Source organism: Coenobita brevimanus, chromosome 86 (assembly GCF_032717465.1).
Source record: "Coenobita brevimanus isolate Jiangsu-jjx chromosome 86, ASM3271746v2, whole genome shotgun sequence".
NCBI classification, from domain to species: Eukaryota; Metazoa; Arthropoda; class Malacostraca; order Decapoda; family Coenobitidae; genus Coenobita; species Coenobita brevimanus.
The window spans coordinates 34,201,625-34,218,772 of record NC_137039.1 but is presented as its reverse complement, the minus strand read 5'-3'; the positions used below and the strand labels follow the sequence as shown (position 1 = coordinate 34,218,772).

At 40.9% G+C, this 17,148-nt stretch overlaps 1 protein-coding gene across 1 annotated transcript in view; it reads right to left on the bottom strand.

Annotated features, from left to right (window-relative positions):
- LOC145410683 (G-protein coupled receptor GRL101-like) overlaps window positions 1-17,148 on the bottom strand; it is a 52,196-nt gene that overhangs the window by 11,229 nt on the left and 23,819 nt on the right. Inside the window, exons 9-13 of the mRNA XM_080280796.1 lie at window positions 16,955-17,026; window positions 15,743-15,814; window positions 11,999-12,200; window positions 7,811-8,009; window positions 2,929-3,180 (exon numbers count right to left, since the gene is read on the bottom strand). Of these exons, the coding sequence (XP_080136922.1) occupies window positions 2,929-3,180; window positions 7,811-8,009; window positions 11,999-12,200; window positions 15,743-15,814; window positions 16,955-17,026 (797 nt within the window). The remainder of the gene's footprint in view (window positions 1-2,928; window positions 3,181-7,810; window positions 8,010-11,998; window positions 12,201-15,742; window positions 15,815-16,954; window positions 17,027-17,148) is intronic.

Genomic DNA, 17,148 nt, shown 5'->3' with positions numbered 1-17,148 from the left:
AACTCCATGCAAGCCCCTCGCAGCCACCACAGTCAGAATACAGTACAGTATACTTATAATAGGAAAACAAAATATTTATAATTTACCAAAGTATATGATACTGTAATTTATGTACAGTGTGTCAGCACTGTTGGCCAAAGGAAGTCATGTGATTTTCTTACTCTCTTCCTGAAACAATGCTTTTGGAGTATATGCCAGTTGCTCTTAACCTACTTACATTGTGAAGCTGACCCTTGTATCCATAAATCATATATGACTATAGTATATTTCAATCAATGAATGTCATCCATTTGCACTACATGAAAGATCTTATGACAGACTGTAACAGTCTGAATCTGTGTAATGTTAAGAAATTCCAGCTACCGCATATGCATATATAGGTACTGCAAATACCTTTCACTGCGGCCTCTTTGACTAATATTTTCTCTTGAAAATTGTGTCTGTTTAAAACTCACTGACAGCTGTATAAACACTGTTTTTATCCTTCAAACCCTTTTTCTGCAATGTTGCTTTTCACTGTCAGTGTGCCATTTAATGACTGGTATAAGAGGAACAATGCATGTCAATTCTTTTGCCCATTGGTCACAAAATATTCCATCTGGAATCCACTGTTGTTCCCGCCAATACAGCATACTGTAACTACGATAAAAACCTAGTGTTAGGTGGGACGCCTATCAACCACTAACTCATTATGGTGTTGCCTTTAGGTGACTCTACACTGAGTGTAAATGGTTTCCTGTAAACCAGGAAAACATTTACAATGCTGGGTGGTAACTATATAACCAAGTAATGGGCTGACTTGGAACCTGCTATGGTGCCCCTGTTATTTGGGTGGAGACATACATATGATGTCCATCCAGGAATCAAACTTTTACACTCTTCCCTGTGCCTCGCTGTGGTGAGGCACTGTCTACTACAAAAAAACAATGGTTCACTGCACAGGATGGCCCTCCATGGGTGGTTGCTTGCCTGCAGTTGATGGGTCTGCTCAGCCAGGCAGACTGGGATTACTCTATTTCTATTACTGTATTACTATTGCAAATACCTGTACAGTATACACAAGTCATGTCTTGTGACACTTGCTTTTACACACACACTGCAACTAAGGAACAATTCTGATCAACATGAAGAAGACCAACAACTACAAGTCCACTCACTGAAAAGATATGAAAAGTTTAAGTCAGAGACCAATAAACTTCAAATTCACTCACAAGAAAGATAAAAAATTGCAGTATCTCCTACTTCTACCCACTATGGTTCACATTTGATCTGTATATATGTTGTTTTGACTCCAACTGTTATACTGTTATCCTCTTACAGCTCAGTAGGGTAGAATTGTGAAAATAATGGTGAATACCAAACTATTTACCATACATATTGTGTTCATGAGACTGATATGTAAACACTGACCAGTCTTCCTCATGCTAACAAAGGTATATGGAGAGAATGGATAATGAGCGATTGGTGAAAAAGATAACTAGATCTGATGTGAGAGGTGTAAGGCTGAGAAGAAGACCACGAATAGGATGGATGGACAGTGTGAAGAGAGCGCTGGATGCGAGAGGGATGTCTGTTGAGCAAGGAAGAGTGGCTGTGCGTGACAGAAATAAATGGAGAGAAATTGTGAATGAATAAGTGATGACACAGCCCTGAAGGGATATTCTCCCACTTTTGGTCTGATCAGCTAGTCAGGTCAGGTGCAGGTAAGGGGATGGATCTGTTATGATGTGGCAGGGGTAAACCAGCTCTGCTGTCGGGCCCTGCTGCGGATGTCACTGATTGTATTGCGCAGTTGACCCTTGTGCGGTGTGGTGCGGTGAGGATCTGTCCGTTCTCCCCTTTGGGGCTAAGATGCGAATGAATGTGTTTGAATGGACAAGTAAATGGGGAGTGTGTTGTCCTGTCTCGGCTACCTCCCTTTCCTTGGGGGAAGCAGCCAAGGTATATAGATAGATAGATATTATATGGTGTATGGCTGCATATTAACCATATACAGCTCTTTAAAAAAAACTCCCAAAATCAAAACAAATGACTTTTTCAAAAGTACTGTTTGATTATACTGTACTTGGTCTTGGCATTGTGAATGAAAAGTTCAACTGTACAGAGTAAACTTATTGAAAGAATTTTTACAAATAAAATTATGGCTTATGGCTGCATATTAACCATACTGTATATAGCTCCTCCTTAAAAAAAAATAAAATAAAAATAAAATAATGACTTCTTTAAAAGCACTGTTTGACTATACTTAATCTTGGCACCAAATGTGAGTGAACAGTTCAATTGTACATGTTCCTAAACTTCATCAATGATCAGCTTATTGCTATTTAATATCAACCTCTTATTCATGTAGTTATGGAAAATGAAAGAGGTTAGAATTAATAAATATGTTTTGGGAACAAAGGTACAATACACTATGATAGCATGTGTGACAAAACTGAAGGGAGTGAAGTGGATGAATGGGAAGGTATGACATGCATTAAGTCAGGTATCTGTACCCACACTTGAAGTAAAGAGGGAGCTTGTTCAATGGGGACTTATGACTAGTGGAGATGCATGAGGGTTTATAAATCAATTAACTCAAGTTACATGTCAGTCAAGTTCAAGTTGTAGAGGGTAAAAGCGACTGAGAGAGATGTTATAAATCTGCAGAATTAAATGATATACCACGTCAGTGAATTATACAGTGTTTGTGTTGGGTGATTTGAGGAGTTGGTGCAGGTCTAACAAATAATTCAATGTGTAATTGTGGTGCGCATAAAGAAACTGATAATGAATGACATCTGATCTGATGTATATGAGTATGTGTCAGAAAAAAAAGATGCTATAATTAAATCTTTCACATTTTAAGCACAATGAAGTCCACAACTGCACATGATATAAAGAAACAGATGTTCGATATGGTCAGGATTTACTGTACACTGCACTTGCCCATGAAGACGAAGACAGAGTACTCCCAGCCATTTGGATTGTCCTGGGTGATGTGGAGAGCGAGACACACCCCTGATCGACTGTAGAAGCCACTGAAGTAAGAGATGTTGGAGAGCGGCAAGGCAGCCAGAAAAACTGCTGCAGTCCATACCCCCATCATCAACAGACAATAATTTCGCTTTGTTTTTGCCAAGTCCCGTGTTGCAGTGCTTAATGGTGCCCAGGCTATCTTCAAACGTTCCAGTGTTATCACTGGGGACAAAGGTTAAGCTTTAGAGGAACAGAGGTTGACTGACTAACAAAATTCAATAAATGACTATTGCCTAGTACATGTACAGCACAGCACACTCTCACTTGAATGGACTTTGACAGACTGGATATCAGATTTAAAGGACACGATGGCACTTCCATCAGCTACAACTAACAGTGTCCATTAAGTGGGATGCAATGGGTCGCGATACATGTATTTCCTACCCTTTTTACTCCAACCTGGCCTGAAACTGCCCTCTCCCCATTGTGACTGGTGAGCTGTAAAAACTGACAATAGTAATACTGTACTGTACTAGTCATGAAGAAGAGCTATGACAATGATGTGAAACAAGCTGCACAAGAGTGAAAGTATGGCCCAATTTGTGTAAAATGGGCATAGTTTTCATTTTCAGTACTAGAATATGCTACTGTACTCATTTATTTTCAAACATAAGCTTGACATCCCACCTCAGGGGGGTACCATCAGATATGACGCACAAGCGCATTATTGGATCAGACTTCTTGTCAATTAGTCCGTTACAGTCAGGGTCTACTGTAGTAAAAATTCAATGACTCTCCATCCATCCATCCATCATCTGATCCTATATTGCCCCACGAGGAGAGTAGGAGCCTGGGGCTAGGCAAGTTGGTCCTGACATTAAAGATGAGAGTGACCAGCTTCACTCATCCCTGTGTGGCATTATGTCAGCAATAAACCCCAACCACCCCTTGGATATAAACTTTCACCGGCTCAATCTGACTGGAGTGCCGTAATTACCCACTAAACCACTAGGCGCCAAAATCTGGTTACATGTATATGGTTACCATCTAGCATAGTAAATGGTTTCCTGATGTACACAGAAAACCATTTAGCTTGTAACTCAGTGTAGAGTCACCCACAGGCAAGAGGAAGAGGAAAGAATGAAGGAAAGAAAGACAGGAGTGTAAGTCACCCGTAGGCAGAAGGACGAGGAAAGAATGAAGGAAAGAAAGACAGATAAGGATAGAAGGAAAAGAGGATGGAGGAGAGGAAAGGGCAGACACCCAAGAGCAACACTACATCGAGTGAGTGGATGGTGTGTCCCCACCTACCACAATACAGCAAGTTATATGTGAATACCATATGCGTATACAGCCCAACCTTGCTATATGAGTGATTGCTTTGCAATTATTTGTTTATATGATCAGTAAGAATTTATACTTCTTCTGCACTTAGAGGTTGTGAATCTTTGCTTATATGATCTGCTTAATCCCCCCACCACTCCGTGCCATGCAAGGAGCTGAAATTCACATATTTCAGCCAAGATGGCTGCCTGATACTTATGTGCACAGAACCCTGTTCTGAGTCTGCTGTGCATTCCCTTTTCTTACCATCACCCCTTTGAAGTCCTTGTGTCACTTACCAATTCTGTGTCTCACTGCTGCGATACTGTCTCTCATTGCACTGTGTTACATCACCTTTTTGCATGTGCATGATCATCATAATACTGTATTAGAGTGCAAGTGTGCAACTAACACTTTCCATATATATATATATATATATATATATATATATAAAATCTCAGTGCCTGTAACTCCTTCTTTGGAAAATTATAAAATGTATATACAAATATCAATTCTAGAAGCACCAGCCTCTCTCATTTGTGTTATGCAAACTAATGGCGCCAGCCTGTCTCCTTTGCGTTATGTTCCATAAAGTAGTTAGTGGCACGCTTTCAGCTCTACTCACTTCCATCTAAGCATCTCACTCTCCCTTTTTATAACAAAATATACTTAATGCCTGTAGCTCCCTCTGTGAAAAATTATGTAATGTACAGTATATATACAAATGCACACTGACAGTGCAAGCCTGTCTCCTTTGTGTTACATACCATACTCTGCCAGTCATATGTTTTTGGCTCTACTCACTTCCATCTACACATCTCACTCTCACTTTTAATAAATACCACAAAATTTTTAGTGCTTGTAGCTTCTTCTGTGGGAAATAATGTGTTTATGTAATACTTGGATGTTTGGGGCACCAGCCTGTCTCCTATGTACAGTATTATGCATGTCGCTAGTAGAATGACTTTGCCTCCCCCTCCCAGGGGAGGGTGGCCCTGGTGATCAACCAAGGAATCATCTTAGGTATGTTAAAAATTTGTTTTTAGACTTTCTAGGGTGAATGACCCTTGATGAAAAACATCCCCATTAAACCCATGTTATAATGGCATTGCTCTATGATGAGTCACTATACAATAGGCTGTCATGATTTAACCAAATCATATAGCATGGTTGGACTGTTTTAATGACTGGTAATAAGCTTACTTTAATTAAAACTACAGTGCTATATCCTGTGAAAAATCACATATGCTCGACAAAATATAAGCAAAGTGAAAATAATATTTTTTAAAACATTTTCAAACCAAAAATTTTTTCATCAGAACAGGTAAGTTTCGGAGGCACCCAAGGAAGTAGCTTTTAGCTGCTTACCACACTACACAGGCACCATAAATGGTGATGGGAGTAATCAGTCCAGACTCGAGGAGCTAAATAGTGAAGGCATTACGTATTGTCTTTAAACACAGAATACTGCTTCATGGGTTGTGATGGCTCATCATGTCTTTATATAGAACTTTGAGTCAGGTTCCTGTATCTCAGATTTTGGAACTAAGTAGGAGATATGCAATGTTAACATCTTTTGTAGAGGTGGGTTGGCAGAGGGTTAGTGTCCTACCCCAAAAAAGTGTAAGCTAAAATACAACAAACTACACCAGGACCTGGATGAGCCTAGAGCAGACAATCAATGACCGGACAAGGGACACACTTAGGATGGCAACTTGGAATGTAAAAGGCGTGAATGATGAGGTGAAAGAAAGGGAGATCGTTCAGGTGTTTGAGATGTGAAAGTTGACATATAAAGGATGACTGAGACCAAATGGCCAGCAGAGTGTGTGAGAGTGAGGGTATTGTACTGTCTATGGATTGGGTATATGTGCTGGAACAGATAAGCATGACAGGTCAAAGAAGGGTGTCTGTACAACCATCACAAAAGGCAATTTTCCTTACTTTTTGTGACAATTATTTAATAATGAAAATATATAAGATACTGCTAACCACTCAGTTAATATATGATGGTCCAGACTTCACTGTCTATGACTATCTGGCATAGGATCAGACAGACTTTGAAAGTATTCCATACTTTAGTTCCGCATCTGCATTTTCTTCATGGTTTCTGTTAGGTGGGGCACAGATGAGGTACCCTGAGAAGTAAGGTTCTGCTTCATGTATGACCAAGCATTTTCAACTGGAGTCTGGTCTTGGCTGTTCTCCAGCCATTACATATCACAAATACTGTCATCACTTAAATACTTCTGCACTTTTCTGACCAATGACACTGCATCATGAATCTCAAACTGCATGGTGTTCTAACACCTGCAAATACTGTACCAGTCACTGTTCACTGTAACATTCCATGGGAAGATACAAACTACTTCCCACAACACCACTAAAGAAGCCCCAAATCATACAATGGTTTGAAAGTTTTAGTAATTTTCCTGGTGTACTGATGGTCATACCTCCTGATTGCTGTGGACACCTTGCCCTAGCACCACTCACTTTAACATACTGAATTGAGCTCTCATCACACCAAGTGACATGTCCACTGCTCTGGTGGCCAAGGGTGATATACTTTATGTGCCAAATCCAAGATGAGCCTTGTGCATTTTTTCTGGAACCATGGCAATAGGCCAATTCATCTCTCTTGGAGATGATGCTGAATGATGTGGTGTGATACATTCCCGGGATATTAGAGGGGTTTCTTTGTAACTCTGTTGCTGTCATGCAAGGGATATTGAGTACTTCTTGCCTCAGAAGAGTATCTGTGACCTTCAAAGCCTCGTGTGGTTGACAAGAGCATGATTTTATTGGCAGGAATCGAACAGCTGGCATGCCACTTAATGCAACCTTCAGTCTGCAATGCTGCTCTTAAAAGTGGCAATTTCTTTAACAGGTACCTTTCCTTCTTGTAAAGTGAGGATTGTGACCTTTTCCTCAGGTGACATGATCATTCCAGGCATCTTGAGCAAGGACTGGGAAAAATATGGTGTCAAATAACTAAAGTTAAAAAAAAAATAAATAAAAACAAAACTCAGGTGGACAGGGATGGAAATAATGCACATGCACTCTCCTGTGATGGAAGCTCCATGAGAACTGAAGCCTGTGGCACAATGAGTGTAACAATGGATCTACGAGAGTTATCATGCCCCATGAGGTACTATGTTATATTGTAGTGATGCATCCACTCTTCAGCTTAAGTCTGGAATTATTCCTCCTGTCATCACTTTGAATGCCTGCTTGATACACTGTACTTGGCTTGAAGCCCCTTCTATGATGCCTCCAAAAAAAGAAAACAGAGTGGAAAATGGAAATAGGCATAACACTACTGTAGTCTAAAACATGTACAGGTAGGAAACCCACCTTTACCCTTCATAGTGTCACATACATGTGATAAGCTCCAGCTACCTCTTAAAGATTCCAACCTTTGTATTTAAAGCAGAGTTCATCCCTTTAACTCATGTTCTGTATTAACTTGGTAATCTAAAAGAAATACAAAAATAAATATTGTGTACAAAAAACAAAAAAAAACTCAAACCTGTGAGAGTAAAGACTGACAGCTCTGACGATAAAGTACTAAGGAAGCCAGCCAACTGGCATACACTGGACCTCTTCCAGTGGTACGCATGTCTAGCATAGTCCCCTCGATAGTGGAGGTCTGCCCCAGCCAAGATCATCAGGTAAACGCCCATCAGCAGGTCACCGATTCCAAGGTTCACGACCAAGAATGCGAATATCTAATGGAAGAATAATTAATGAGACAGAAGCACAGAAACAGAAAAACCATGCTATGTCCACTGCAGGAGATTAACTGATGATGTGAAATGGAAAGGTGGTAACTGAAGGACGAGGAAAGGATTTGGCAGTCACCCACAGGCAGAAGGAAGATGAAAGTGTGAAGGAATGAAAGACAGAAGAGGGAGTGCAAAGTCACCCATATGCAGAAGGAAGAGGAAAGAATGAAGGAAAGACAGAAGAGGAAGGAAGGAAGACAGGAAAGGGCAGAAGCAACACTACATTGAGTGAGTGGATGGTGAGTGCCCCCACCTACCACCTAATGCAGTAAAATCTCATTGTACCACACTTCCTATTATCTGACATTTTACACCTACCATTCTTCCCTAACATCCGACTTACTTAACTATACAGAAAAAAAAAAAGAGTAACCACTGTTTAACTGTTCATTTTGGGTATTCAGTACAATAGTACATGCAGACATACACATACAAAGGCATGTATAAATATGCAGATATGCAAACATATGCACATTAAGCACATATGTGCACACACACACACCCATCCAACAACCCATACACACACACACACACATGCAAACACACAAAGCATGCAATACACATGCACAGTTGCACACACACAATGCATGCAGTACACATGCACACACACACACACACACAAAACATGCAATACACATGCACACACACACACACATACACACACACCAGTGGCACCAGAGAGGCAGCATGTCCGTTACCTAGCCACCCTTGACCACAAGTGGCCACACCTAAATAGTATCTTTAATAAGTCAAGCTCTGTACTAGGTTAAATCATGTGATGTTCCAATAGAGTAGAGCAAGTATAAGAAAAGTGTTGTCCAAATTACAGAATACAACCAATTAGTGCAAGAATCCGCTGATACAACACATCATCAGCTGGGTGTAGTCTGTCACCAGGCGGGTAGCAGGGAGATGCAAACTTGGAAGTAGAAGTTGTCTCTCTATGTGAGAATTACCACAAGATAAGCACCATCTTTAGTAACGGGAATATGGAAGGAATAAAGAAAAGGGATATAGGAAGAAAACAGGATGATGATTTCTACCCAGAGTTGGTTGAAATGGAAACATATATTAGCAGAGAAAGTGAATGAACTGGAGAAAACTTTTCAATGTGAAACAGATGAAATTAAGAAGCAATTACGCATGCAGAATCAAGAAAATAAAAAATTAGTAAAGGAATTAAACAAAAAAGACGCAACAATAGATGAGCTGTCAGTTGAGGTAGGTTCACTTAGAAGGAAGATTAGTGAAATGGCAAGTACAGTAGTCAACCATAAAATGGCAAGTACAGTTGTAAACCATGAAATGGCAAGTACAGTTGTCAACCATGAGAGTATTATGGAGTACAGAAATGATACAGAAATAATTAGGCCAAGCATGCAGTCTGATAGACCAAAGCAGTCATACTGAAGAGAAGATAACCCAGGTGAATGAAGTGATGAGAAATAGCAAAGATGAAGTAGAAACTACATATGCCAAAATGGTGAAAGTAAGGAAAGTGGACATGGATGTTGTGTAGATTGGCTTGGGAAGAGGAAAGGGTTCCAGAGGACTGGAAATCTGGTATAATTACTGTATTCCTTTATATAATGGAAAAAGGGAGAGAGGAGTATGTGGTAACCATAGGGGTATTTGCCTTCTTAGTGTGACTGGGAAAGTATATAGCAGAATACTCATTGATAAGGTTAGGCATATAACAGAGGAGCTAGTTGGAGAAGAACAAGGGGGATTTAGGAAGGGAAAAAGAGTGTGTAGATCAGATATTTGTTCTAAGATGTTTAGTGGAGAAGTATCTAAAGAAGGGAAAGAAAATGTATGCTGCCTTCATGGACTTGGAGAAAGCTTATGACAGAATAGAGAGGCAAGGTATGTGGAAGGTATTAAGAATATATGGAATGGAGCGGAAACTGATGAGTGCTGTGAAGAGTATGTATGAAGGAGCTAGGGCTACAGTGTGAGTGGATGGAGAGCTGAGTGAGTTCTTTGATCTAAATGTGGGATTGAAACAGGGATGTGTGATGTCTCCATGGCTGTTTAATATATACATGGATGGGGTTGTAAAGGAGGTCCAAGGTAGGGTAGTGAATGTGGGGGTGGCTTTAATGAATGAGGTGAGATGTGGAAGATTCCGGTGTTGCTGTTTGCTGATGATACAGTATTGTTCAGTGATGATGAATGGGAGTTGCAAGGTTGGATGAATGAATCTGGGACAGAGTGTAGGACAAGGAATCTGAAAGTGAATGTAAACAAGAGTAAAGATAAAGTGTTTGAGAAGAATGAAGTCACAGAATGCACAGTGAGGTTGGATGGTGAGGATATGGAGAATGTGAGTGCATTCAAGTACCTGGGTAGTGTGATGAGTAAGTATGGAAGTCTTGGGGATGAAGTGCTTGAAAGGGTACAGCAGGGAAGGAAGGTTGTTGGTTCACTGAATGCAATGATGAGAAATAGGGAGGTGAGTATGGAAGAAGTCACTGCATGATAGTATTGTGATCCTTACCCTGATGTATGGATGCGAGGCGTGGACTTTGCCAGAGGGGAACAAGTCAAGAGTGAGAGCAGTGGAAATGAGTTACTTGAGAGGAGCATGTGGTGTGACATGGAGGGACAGGTTGACGAATGAAGAAGTGAAGGAACGTTGTGGGATGGTTGTGGATGTGGTTGAGAAAATAAGGAGAAATACACTGAGGTGGTTTGGACATGTGGAGAGTATGGAGAATGAAAGACTGACTAAGAGGGTGTATGTAGGTGAAGTGAAGGAAGGGAGAGGGAGGGGAAGACTGAGGATGAGGTGGAGGGATGGAGTTGAGAAGTATATGAGGGAGAGGGGCGTGAGCTGGGGGGAGGGCAGTCAAATGGTGAGTGACAGAGTAAGTTGGAGGCGTTTTGTCTGCGGCCACCCTTTGCGGGATTAGGGCGTCGGGCTATAGACAGATAGAAAGAAGGAAAGACTTAGGAACAAAAGTCGAAGAAAAAAACATTAGAAAGGAAGTAAATGAAATCATTAAAAATAACCCAAAACTGGTCAAAGATTCAGCAGATATCAATGAAACTATAGTAATCACTGGTATAGATGGAGAAGAAATAACAAACAAGTACTTGAGAGACAAAATGAAGATGGTAAATATAATGAACATAATGTGTCTTGTTGCCTCTCCTGACACTGAAAGGGCTCTCCCTCCAAACTAAGGGATTTTTGTATGTGGCATGTGTCAGGAGTGTAATGCTGTATGGTAGTGAGGCCTGGGAAGTAAAGGAAGAGGTTATTCATAGGCTCAAAAGCACAGAATTTACAATGATTAGATGGATATGTAGCGTAGTGTACCCTTGAATGTGAGGACTGGGGGACTAAGTTTACGAATGAATGGCTGAGAGAAAAATGGGACTAAAGCGTAATGGTGTTGTGATGAGGAGGGGTACACTGAGATGGTCTGGACATGTTGGGAGGATGGAAGATGACAACTGGGTGCACAAAGTGAGAATGTTGGGGTTAGGGTTGTGAGAGACAGACTGAAAAAGACAAGGGATGAAGTCACAGATTGTGACCTCAAGGATATGGAACTGAATAGGGAGGCTGGCAGAGACTGAGCAGCATGGAGAGCCGTCATTAGGTGACCAAGGCCGACGCAAGCAAGCATGTTGGAGCCTTTATAAATGATATGATAAAATCACAGGAAAGCATCACAGATACAAGAATTCCTTTGTACTGTCTCAAAAATGTATCATAACCTAATGACATATTGCTAAACTGACCAGTAATGATCACACGTGTTGATCTCAATTAATTACGTTTCCACTCCACACATGCAAAAGAAATACCAACCATGACTCTACAACATACTTATTTTAGACACATCTGGTTCAAGAAGGAAGTTACACAAGTGGAAGAGCATTTTCCTAAATCTATTATCTTAACTATGTTCAACACATACCGGGCTGCCAATAGAAGCCATGCTGTGACAAAGGATGACAATCATATTTCCGAGAACGGCCACAAAACCCATGACCCATATGGAAATCCGTAGGAGACTATTCTTCATCAGGTCTTCACAGGATGAAAAATTGTCAACTGGAGGGACACAAGAATGATTGTGGCCCATGGCTACACAACAGATACTCATCCGATCTGTCTTTCTGTAAACAAATTGGCAAAATTACAAGCAGGAAGAGAAATGAAAGTGAGTGAGTTAATGGTCTAAAATAGGTGGTCTGGCTCAAATACCTGTACATTAAATTTTACATTACATTCTATCTACCTATCTATCTATTGCCAGACACCTTAATCCTGTAAGGGATGGCCACAAACAAAAAGCCTCCATGTTGCCCAGTCCCCTGCCATTTCACTGCCCTCCCCACAACTCACCCCTCCTCTCTCATATACCTCTCCACTCCATCCCTCCATCTCATCCTCAGCCTCCCCCTCCCTCTATCTCACTCACATACTCTCTCCTCATTAGTCTCTCACTCTCCATCCTCTCCACATGGCCAAACCACTTCAATGTATTTCTCCTAACACTTTTTACCACATCCAAACCACAATACTCCTTCACCTCCTCATTTGTCAGTATCTCTCCATATAACTCCACATGCTCCTCTAAAATAGCTCATTTTCACTGCCCCCACTCTTGACTTGTGTCCTTCCAACAAAGTCCAAGCTTCACTTCCATATGTAAGACTTGGTATCACAATACTATCATGCAGCGACTCTTTTACTTCCATGCTCACTTCCCTATTTCTTATCACTGCTTTCAAAGAACCAACAACTTTTCTTCCTTGTTGTACCCTATCAAGCACTTCATCCTTCAAACTTCCATCCTTACTCATTACACTATCTAAGTACTTAAATGCACTCATATTTTCCATTTCCTCATCCTGCAATTTCACTGTACATTTAGTGACTTCATTACTCTCGAAGACATTACATTACAGGTACTAGAAAGGCTTGCCCATGCTACCATAATCAAACTTTAGTCACCGAATGTCTGTTCTCCAGGTTATTCTATCTTTTGCAGCACTTTTGATTAATTTCTTTATCCTGATATCTTCATGTAAGACCTCAATTCATGTCTTCTTAGGTCTGCCTTACAGCAATTTACTTGAACATATATTTTCATAATCCTCCTTGCCTAGTCCACCTCCTCCATTCTCTTCAAATGTCTCTACCACCACAACCATCCCATTCACTTTTTGTTACCAATACACTTTATACTATGATATTTCCTAATTGCTGTACTAAAACAAACTGTCCCTCAATGTGGCATTACTCATCCATCTCATCATCCTCAGCTTGGTTCATCCAATTTGTTAACATTATCACCCTTTAGTGGCCAAATACTCACCGAGACATCCAACACATTCCTCTTCTTGTGAAGTAAGGCTTCTCTCACTTTCAGGAGTAGCACCATTTCTCTGAACTTCTAACAGCCTTGCACAACACTCTGAAGTGGGGAACTCAACCACATTTATCAAGTAGTAGTCCAGGTTGAGACTACTACTCATACATACCGTATCACATTCTGTATACAGTACAAAGCTCATCCTCTAGGAAGCCATGTCTTCTCCATTTTTTCTGAACCTTGCCATGTGGTAGGACCCTGTTTGACCCTAGCAAGGAGCTGTTTGCCACAGGAAGACTGTTGTGCCTTGTGGTTGATAGGTCTGCTCAGCCAGCCAGACTTTGGTACAGCAACAACAACCAATTCTGATTCCAGCAATGGGATTAGCCTCAACTTCATCCCAGTACCGACTACATCATCCACTTAATACCAAAATTCTTTCACACTCCATGGAAAGACCATTAAATTCTACACTAAACATCCATGCAACATTTATATGATTTCCTATGCATTTGTAACACACAAAACTTTACATTTCACAACCCACCTTGTACACCAAAGCACCTCCTTTATACCTTGTTGTTACAGCCAGTATACAGAAATTAGTTACTATTCACAACCTTACTACATAAAGCTGGTTATTCTCTCTTTATCAGCATAAGCCCATCATCAGCTCTGCTATCTATTACCTTGATTTTATTCACACTCACCCTCACACCCTTGGTCTCCATGCCATCTCTGCACTTTTCCTCAAACTCACGGTTTCCATGCCATCTCTCCACTTCTCAAACTTTTCTGCCATAGCCTCCATACTATCAGCAATAAACAAAAGATCATCAGCAGACAAAACCCTTATGATACACAGACAATGCCCCTAACACCAAAATGAAAAGGAATGGATTTTGGACATTTCTTATGAACTACCACAATAAACTGCACAAAGTTCACTACTCACTCACTGAGATTTGAGCTTCCCAATACAGTTTCATTGCCATTCTGACAACCCAGTTATTAAGTTTCAGCTTCTACGTCCATTGTGCCACCTCCCTGAGTATTCTGTTTAAGGCCTTCCCAAGACCCGTAGAGATGAAGCAAAACTTTTTGCTTCTTTACCAAATATTCCTTTAGAGAATCTAATAATAAAAATAACATCAGCAGTTCCCCTGCCTGGCATGAAACTAGACTCATTTATGCTCACTCTGTCCTTGATCATGCACTCAGTAACTACAGTATTTCTATAATTACCTTGTCTTTATTCTACAGTGCTTAGTGACGCTAATGAATGCTTGGAAAGATACATAATAGGAAGCAGTGACATAGTACTGACGGGAGATTCTAACTGTAAGGAAGTTTGCTGGGAAGACTGGTACACAGAAGGTGGACAGAAGTCATGGGGAAGCAAAAAATCAAACTTAGTAAACTGTACTCCAAAATGACGATGTTCACCCCACCTATGACTAAAACTATCTATCTATCTATCTATTGCCAGATGCCATAATCCCATAAGGGGTGGCCATTTGACTTTGAGTTGTTTGTTTTACGGGGAAGGGAACTAACCCTTCACCAACCCACTTGACACGTAGGGAGCACGTATGGGTTGGTTATATGGTTACCACCCAGCGTTGTAAATGGTTTCTTGGCTTACAGGAAACCATCTGGCTTGTCACTCAATGTAAAGTCACCTGTAAAGGAAAAAAAAAAAGCAACAAGAAGTGACAGGAAAGATGGGAGAAATAGGAAGAAAGGAGGGCAGGCACAGAAAAAGAATGATAAAGGCTAAGGAAGAAGTAGGCAACACTACATCAAGTGAGTGGATGATGGTCACCACCACCTACCACCAATCGTCTAAAAACAGTTTATAAATCAAACTAAACACAAAATTTAAGTATATCATCAAAACTGGTATATAAAAACCAGGGTTTGGCCATCGTTAGCTGGGGTACGGTGGTATTTCTATCCTCATCACTAATCTGGGGTATCGCATATGGGGGTATTGTATCTCGCTGTCTGCCTGAATTTATGACAATGACTGTGCACACCATTAAACATCCAAAGAAGTTTATAAAAAAAATCAGTTTAATAAAAAAAAAAAAAAAAAAAAAGCAATATTTTAGACTTTGGTTTCTTCTTTTAACTGCCCTCAGATGGCATGAAATGTAAAAAAAAAAAAAAAAAAAAAAAAAAAAAAAAATTTCCTGGAGAAGAATGCCTCCAGAACCACCCAGAACTCACACCTTCATCACTTGTGGTTCTACAAAACTCTGGGCTAAGCCCCCAGTGTCCTGAACATTTAGCAATGGCCTTGCATTAAACCACCAAACAACATGCATGAACACTTACACATATTTAAGCCTTCGGGTCTTACTGAAGACTCTGTCATCTAGTTTCTCAATTGGATTGTCAGTCAGGTCTCTGTGGATGACAAAACAAAAGTTAGTTTATGTGACTGACATACAGCCATACCCCGACATCCAGAAGTGTTGTGTACCAGTGGGAGTGTTCAGAGAGCGAGCTACCAGATATTGATGTAATCTTCCCCATAAGATACTGAAGAAAAGCCAGAGATACATTCCAGGCCCAAACCCAATCTCTTATATAACTTACTCAATAAACAGAGACTGACACAGAAACACTACAGGTAATGTTACTATCCTCATAAATAATACTGCTGCTAAAAAATGGGACATCAAACATCACATACAAACATGTCATGGAATTTATTGATGACACGTGAAAAATATTTAAGTCTAAGGCTTGGTGGGGCCATCTCCTGCCTCATGACATCGAGTAACATCCAGTTTCAGTGCCAAGGCGGTGGTCTTGAGAAGCCTCTTAGTGGCAGGCTGGGCAGAAGTTGAAGTTGGATGTTTTGGTGTAGTGGTGGTGGTGGTGGAGCAGCACGTGGCGATGCAGGAAAGTAAGGTGGTGGGAGGTGTGATGCTGAGATGCATTCAGGGCAACAGACACAGCGAGGGTAGATGAGTGCAGGACAGGCAGGCTTCACGCTAAGCAGGGGTGGGGGAGGGTAATGGGATAGGGAGGGAGAAACGCCTGGCAGGGATAAGCATGGTATGGGATGGAAGAGGGACGGGGGGAAAAGCGAGGGGATGGAGGGAGGATAGGGAGAAGCACATGCACCACCACATCCGCATTCAGACACAAGCCTTTCAAACCCAGGGAGCGGAAAAGTGTTCGGACTGGCGAATCAACGGCTGTACAGATTGTGGGAATGTTCCCCAATTTCTTTAGCTCGGTGTAGCGAGTGTTCAGTTATTGGGGCGCTGGATATCAGAGTATGCTTGTATTGCCAAATGAAACTGCTGTATACCCTCAGTTCATAAACATTACAGGTTAACTATTTCAATATAATGGCATAATTTTTACTGTACTCTTGCTAACATTAACTGATCCTTATTTAGCTCTTCACATAGCAAATGGGCTACAGTGATGTGCCACAGCAGAGTCACTGTAAAATTGTGACAGCAAAAGATATGAGTAATGGTTAACATTTTTTCTGTTTGTACTGAAAGGGCTAAACACCTGTGTACTCACAATGTTATGAGGCTGGTAAGACCAGAGAAGGCATCTATGTCAATGCTGTTAATTTGTTGGTGACTCAGGTCTCTGTGGGAAATGAAACACAGTTAGTGAAGCAATTGGGTGGGAGTAAGGGCAGATGGAAAGGGAGGCTCAGTGAGAGGAAATAAGGTTAGAATGGACTGAGATTTAGTTCTGTTGCTTTAGAT